The following is a 6,947-nucleotide window of genomic DNA, read 5'->3' as shown; positions in this document are numbered from 1 at the left end:
GATGTAAGCACATAAATTAAACTATTTGTTCTTCCTGGTACTTTATCAAGTTATAATAATGATAAAAGGAAATAAAAAAGAAGTTGTATATCAATAGAAGTCTATTTTTCAAATCGGTTAGCACTAAAAAGCACTTTAAAAATAATGCTATTTAGGATATCCTGAATTCCAAATCAGATTGTCCCAGAGAAAGCAAATGTGCTACACTGTTACTTCTCCTTAACCTGTTAGTTTCTTGGAATTCAAAAAAAAAAAAAAAGGTAACAAATGATCTTTACATTAAAATCTCAATTAATACTGGTCCCTAAAAGTCAGTTTAAAATAAAAATCAAGTTTCACAAAATAAATACACTGAAGCAACTATAATAGCAATAACCTTTATTTAAAATATTTTTTAATCTAGGAAAGCTCATTTTACATGAGTTTCCAACTAATTATTAGAGTCAGAAACAAAGAAAATAAAACCAGAGAAAATCCTCTGTAGAAAAAATACACAAGGAACATTTCTACATGTGAAAAAACAGTAAACAATCTCAACATCTGAACATCCAAGTCTTAGTCTCATTTCCATCTCTCCTAGTGAACACCACTATCAACCTTGAGATCTGATTTGTTCTTGTCATTCTTCACTGAGTAGATGAAATATGTTAAGGTGTCTTTTTCATTCACTGGAATAGACCTAAAGTGGCAACCAACTATCTATAAAGAAAAAAAAATTGAGGAAATTAAATTATAGGTATTAACAGATTTCATAAACTAGGTAAAAAAACACATTCATCAAAAGAAAAAGTGCTATGTTGATGGTAAGAGCTATTTAAAAAAAAAAATAAATAAATTGTATTTAACAAAATACCAACAGGACAACAAGCATATAATAAGATGCTATGAACAAGAGAGTGTGATTTCAAAGGACCCTTTGGCCCACTCAACTAACTATACATTAATTAGAATGTGTATTTCCTTTTATTTATTTTAAATTTTATAAGTGGAATTTAGATTAGGAAATATTTTTACTTTTAAACTTTAAATATTAATTAAATAAAACAGAACGTAAGAGTCCACATGCATTATATATAATATCTAGACCCTACTCACAGAAAAAGGAAAAATATGAAGTTGAGAAAGTTTTGGTACTATAGAAACAAACCATGAAATATCCTACAAATATGTTTGTTACAACTTGTATTCATTCATTGGCAGTATTGTTAAGGTTCCTTGAAAACTTTTCTGAATAAAAATTATGGATGGAAAATGAGAGGGGAAAGAGGGATGTTTACTGAAGAGTGGTCACCTGCTTTCTTTCCTTTTCATTTTGCTAATCTAACATGTGTACTATACCTATCAATAGAAGTGTAACAGACTAAACTGGGGTGCTGATATGCATATCTAGATTCTAGAAGATAAAACTGTAAAAGAAAAAATTATCCACACAATAATTAAGAGACTTAAAGAGGATAATCATCCCACTCTGGAATCACTTATAAATATCTGCATTTCTGAATAAGCTATACCACTCATGGCTATATGGATTACGGCTATTTCTTATTTCTAAAAGAGAAAACAGCTCTAGAATTAATATAACTTTTTTTATAAAATCAGATTATCAAAAACTTCAGATTTGATGTATGCATTTAAAAATTATATACATTTAAATGTAACATTTAAAATGATCTGTTCTTTGGTTCTCATTTGTCCCAAAACAAAGGTACCTTCACTCAATTAGTATTTGTATACATCAATATAGTTTCATCATGGTAGGCAATATCCACATTTATGTCATATTAATGTACTATACAATCCAAAAAGGACTAGATCTTTTAAATCAAATTTAAAGAAAAATGGGATTTTTGTTGCCTAGACAAGAAGGAAAAAAGAAATTCTGGCTAAATAGTTAATATATTGGATCTTAATAATGCTAAAAAGCACTCTGCCAAAGAATTGTACCTTCTATTCATCTTTTATCTTATTCAATATGCACATTTTAGAAAATGTTACATTATGAAATTCAGGCTGAAGAATGAGAAAACTGATTTATATATTTACATTTCTATACTGTCTAGTAGGTTAAGTATATTTATTTTAAATATGATTAAAGTATGAATATATAAATCTATAAACACCTTAATATGATGCCAGATTTCTTGGTTCTATTACTTCCTGAGAACATACACTCAAGTTTTCAAAATTCACTAAAGACTAGAATTCCTATATCAAAGCAAACTCTAAGTCAAAGCTTGGATAAAAGTCTTTGTATCTTCTAGCTGTGATTGAAAACAAACTAATATCAATAAGGACAAATTCTGAAATAGTTAAATCAGCAAGTTATGGGAATATTGTTTAGGGGCTTATCCATACACCTACTCCATCAGAACTTCAAAAAATAAATTCTAATAAAGACATCAGAGCTTATCAATTTATTTTATTATGCCTCAATTAGGTGTTCAGTAAATGTTTACTGAGTAAATGAAATTTTAAAATGAACAGATTTCTAGAATAAAAAAAACCCTTACTCAACATTTCTGAAAGCCAGTATTAGAAGATGCTTAGAGGGCCGGCCCCGTGGCTTAGCGGTTAAGTGCGCACACTCCGCTGCTGGCGGTCCGGGTTCGGATCCCGGGCGCGCACTGAGGCACCGCTTCTCCGGCCATGCTGAGGCACAGTCCCACATACAGCAACTAGAAGGATGTGCAGCTATGACATACAACTATCTACTGGGGCTTTGGGGGGAAAAAAATAAAATAAATAAAATCTTTAAAAAAAAAAAAAACTTTAAAAAAAAAAGAATATGCTTAGAAAACTACACACAATCCATTGAATAGTCACTATGTAAAGGAATTTTCTAAGTGCAAACATTTCTAGGCAACTAGATTCTTCCACAATAGATTTTTTATTAACTTTGATCTTTCTAACTAAAATATATTACTATATACACTACGTTAACAATTTCATTAGCATTTAATGACCCTTTTTGCATGAACAGGCTCATTTAAAGTTTAAATAGTTTAAAACTCATATATACCTCAACAAGTTGCGCTTTATTAAGTCCTGGTCTGGTTGGCAGTTTGAAGTGTCTTTTGTATCTCCTAAGTGTATTTACTTGTAATTGGTATAAATCGACCTAGAAAAAATTAACATACGTGAATTAGTTCACAGAATCTGTTAAAAACTTATCTTTAATATGTATAATAACATTTCAATTTCAGCACAATAAAAACTTGATTCCATTATTAAAAAAGCTTTTTATACAATCAAAACTAAAAATGTATTAAACACTTTAATCTTTTGAGGATAAATAGTAAAAACTAGGGGCAAAAAAAAGATGTAAGACAACGCAGCTATGAGGTGTCAATTGAAAATATAACAAGTAAAATTGTGTAACTGCATGTTAACTGGCTATATTTAATTTTGCTTTCATTTTCAGATTTTTCAAATGCTTTAAGTATTTAAAAAATTTGTTAATATCTTTTTATAAAAGTTTCAGAATGGACTACTTAGGATTTACATTTAATATCCAAAAACTTGCATCTACCTCTGGAGTATCAATATCTTGAACAGGTGAATCTCCTCCATCATCATCACTCCCTTTTCTCTTTCTTCTGTTTCGAACACTTTGAATTAAGTTTTTATGATAATCACAAATGTAAAGATGCCTTGCCTGAAACAGAAAATTTCACAGACTACTTATGATTACAATAAAATGTTTCTATATATTTAGTAAAATACATAGGCCACAGTGAATTATTAAAAATAAAAACAACAGTCAAAACAAGCCATTAAGACAATGGCATGTTTCTTTCTATTCTTAAGTCCTGCACCCAGCTAAAACATACTAAGTCTTACAACACTGTTAAGAGGATTGGGGGGTAGAGTGGTGAGGGGTGACAGTAAAGGAGGGGAGGCAGGTAGAGGAGAATGAGAAATTTCAACCCTCTGGATTTAATCATCAAATTACAGTGAAGGTGAACTAGATTAGTTAGGTCATCCTGTTTTATAACAAGGGGAAAGATGATGTTGCGCACCATTTCGCTATTTGATAGTATTTTTTTCTACTTAAAGATCATATTTTAGTAGCATAATGTATGCTTCCTCATCTTTCTTAATACTCCGATTACAATCCAGATACAGAACTATCCATTTTTACAAATGTTATTGATTTCATATTCTAACTATATTTAAATTTGAATTATAAACTTTTCTGAGTATTAAATGTTACTTATCTGTATTACGTTTTTCCAATCAAAGCAATGTGAAATCATTCAAATTTACCTGAAAAGTTTCTCATGAACACGACCGAAGAACTAACTGTTTTAACAGGCAGAAAGTATCACAAATAAACTCTTCAAAAACTTTCATTACATATAGTCTTGAGAGCTGTATAGTAACATCTGAAACACGGAGCTTCACATTAACAGTTACTCTTTAAAAACCAATTAAAGACCGAGCTAATAGGCTTTTAAATTAACTTCTAAGCTATGTGCAAGTTAAAAATATGCCGGGCGTGTGCTAGGTTCTGACATCTTGTTATTCCTTTACCGCCAGGCAGAGCTCCGAAAACTGGCAATGGTTATTTCTAAAAACCTCTTTAGAGGATCAAAAGAACAGACGTGCAAAGGACGGAAAAGAATCCTGATGGCTGCCGGCGGACGGCAAACCCGCAGAGGCTACGTGCTCCGCACGTTCGGAGCGGCTGCCCCAGCCCCAGATGCTGACACCGCCGACACAGTTCACAGTCCTGGCTCCCTGCGAGGCGCCGGGTGAGCTCGGGTTCGTTCTCACTCCGTGCTCGGGGGAACGAGGAGCGGGATCTTGCTTGACTGCGGGGTCAGGTCCTTGCGGGACTCCACTTTCCCTAGACGAGGGGAGCTACTCCCTGGTGCCAAACGCCAGCTTGGGCAGCAAAACAAAGAAGGCGCCTCCATTCCAGAAGGCGCTGCCGGGCTGCAAGAAAACTACTCCGGGCGGTCCCCTTTGTTTCGTTTCCCGATCTCCGCGGACGAGGAAGGGGAAGACAGAGAGCGGGAGAGGCAGGGAGCGGGGGGGATGGGGGGAGGAGCGGAACCGCAGCGTGCAAGTGTGCGTGTGTCTGTTGGGGGTGGCGGTCGGAGTTGCAGCGACTTTGTTTGCTTCCTACCAGAGACCCCACAACGTGTTCGCACTGCAACCAGGTCCGGGGGGACCCCTGAAACCCCCGCCCAACAACCCCCGTCTGCACCGCTCCCGGAGCCCCAAGGGGGCGGGCAGGGCAGTCCCGTAGTCACTTACGCTCTTATCCAGCTCGATCTTCACCTTCTTCTGGGAGATGCTCTTCTGGATCCTCTTGCTGAAGCTGGCGTTGCCCGCCGCCCGGCCGCACCGCTCGCCGTCCTCCCGCAGACAGCACAGTTGCCCGGGGCCCGGCCCGGCCGCTCCCGGGGGCCCAGCCGCCGAGACCGCCCCGGCGCCGGGGACCTCAGCCCCGGCCCCTGCCCCGGCCCCGTTCCCCGCCGAGGCGGCGGCGGCGGCGGCGGCGGCAGCGACCACGGCGGCCACGGCGGCGGCCGCGTCCCCGCCGCGGCTCATCTCCTCCGGCGTGAAGCCGTTCATGTCTCTGCGCTCAGGGGCGCCGGCGCTGAAAGAAATCCTCGCCCGCCTCGCCGCTCCCTCTCTCTCCAGAGACGCCGGGGTCTCGGCGGGGTCCCTCAGGCACCTGCCCGGCGGCGGCAATTCACTCTGCACCTCAAGTCCTCCGACAGCACAGCACAACACCAAGTGTCCCCGGCCTGCTGGTGTCTGCCGATGCCGGGTCAGTGGACAGGGCTTGGGGTCGGGAACTAGCGTCGGGCGGCGCCTGGAGCCGGGACCCCACTCACTGTCACATGGAGACTCTTCAGCAGTTGGACCACAGCGCCTCCGCCTCCCTCCGGTTGCTCGACCTGCGCAAGCGCGAAGCGCCCTCTCCCGCCCTCTCTGCAGCAGGGCACCACGGGAATTGTAGTTCTCTGCAGGGGAGTCAACCTGAGCTCTGCTTTAACGCCGCGCGTCGCGGGTTGGAGGAACTACTTATCCTAGCATGCATCGCGCGACGGCGGGCCGGGTTTTTTTTTTCCCCCTTTTTCTTTTTTAAGCTCGGGGAAAATAGGGGCGTGTGGTTGTGGTTGCGTTGTTTTCTCTCTTCTTATCTCTCCCGGGGAGCTGTGTTGTGTTTAGCTCCTGGGATTCTGCAGAGGTGGCATTCTAGACAAAGAGGTCACTCAACTCCTGAGGCGAAGCACAAAATGCGGGGGGAGGAGAATAAGCGTGTGGGAAAAAGTTTCGGGGCCGTTTTTCTATCTGTGGAAAAAGAGTTTTTGGTGCGACCATGTTTTTGTGGGAAACTCAAACCAAAGAGAACTCAGGCGACCTGGCGCTCTTCGGGTCCTGGAGGTCCGGCAGCTAGCTCCACATCTGGCTGGCAGCTCCATTCATTGACGCACCAAATTGCTCAGAGCGCCTGCTTACGGGAAAACGCCCATCCCGACCTCTCGCCCTCCAGATGCCTCCGCTAAAGGCCGTTTCTAAATCCTTGCACGTTCCTGCAAGGAACGCGTTTTGTTCGCGGGCGCAAAGTCTGCTGCTTCCTGAGGTGGAGCTAGTGACTAGTTGACTGTAACAGGGCTTCTCTTCGCCTCCACCCCCAATCTTTTCAGTTTCTCCTCGAATGAACCTGGAGAAAGGCGGAGTCTAATATCATTTAAAAGGGGACGCGGAACCCCACAAATACCGAGTTAGCCTGAGTGCTTCCTAGAAACTCCCCAGCGTTCGCTCTGTGAAGCGAGAAGAGAGAAATAAGCCACATTTCCTCGGTGGTCCGCACGCGCGTGTGCGCTTGTGTTGCATGCGTATGTGTATGCATGTATGTGTGTGCGCGTATGTGTGCATGTACGTGTATGTGTGCGCGTTTGCGTGTCTGTGCGTGCGTGCATGTGGAC

General features: G+C 41.0%; 1 protein-coding gene across 1 annotated transcript; it reads right to left on the bottom strand.

The window, feature by feature from the left end:
• Positions 1-363: 363 nt before the first annotated feature.
• Positions 364-5,878, bottom strand: SAP30 (Sin3A associated protein 30). The gene is made up of 4 exons (XM_058550361.1): positions 5,263-5,878; positions 3,530-3,655; positions 3,020-3,118; positions 364-699 (listed from the first exon to the last, which is right to left on the bottom strand). Exons 1-4 carry the CDS (start codon positions 5,581-5,583, stop codon positions 577-579), a joined length of 669 nt encoding a protein of 222 aa, XP_058406344.1. The 5' UTR covers positions 5,584-5,878; the 3' UTR covers positions 364-576.
• Between the last annotated feature and the right edge of the window lie 1,069 nt (positions 5,879-6,947).

The sequence above is a fragment of the Diceros bicornis genome, chromosome 11 (genome assembly GCF_020826845.1).
Source record: "Diceros bicornis minor isolate mBicDic1 chromosome 11, mDicBic1.mat.cur, whole genome shotgun sequence".
NCBI lineage: Eukaryota > Metazoa > Chordata > Mammalia > Perissodactyla > Rhinocerotidae > Diceros > Diceros bicornis.
Note: the sequence above shows the minus strand (reverse complement) of the source record. Positions and strands in the feature narration are given on the sequence as shown.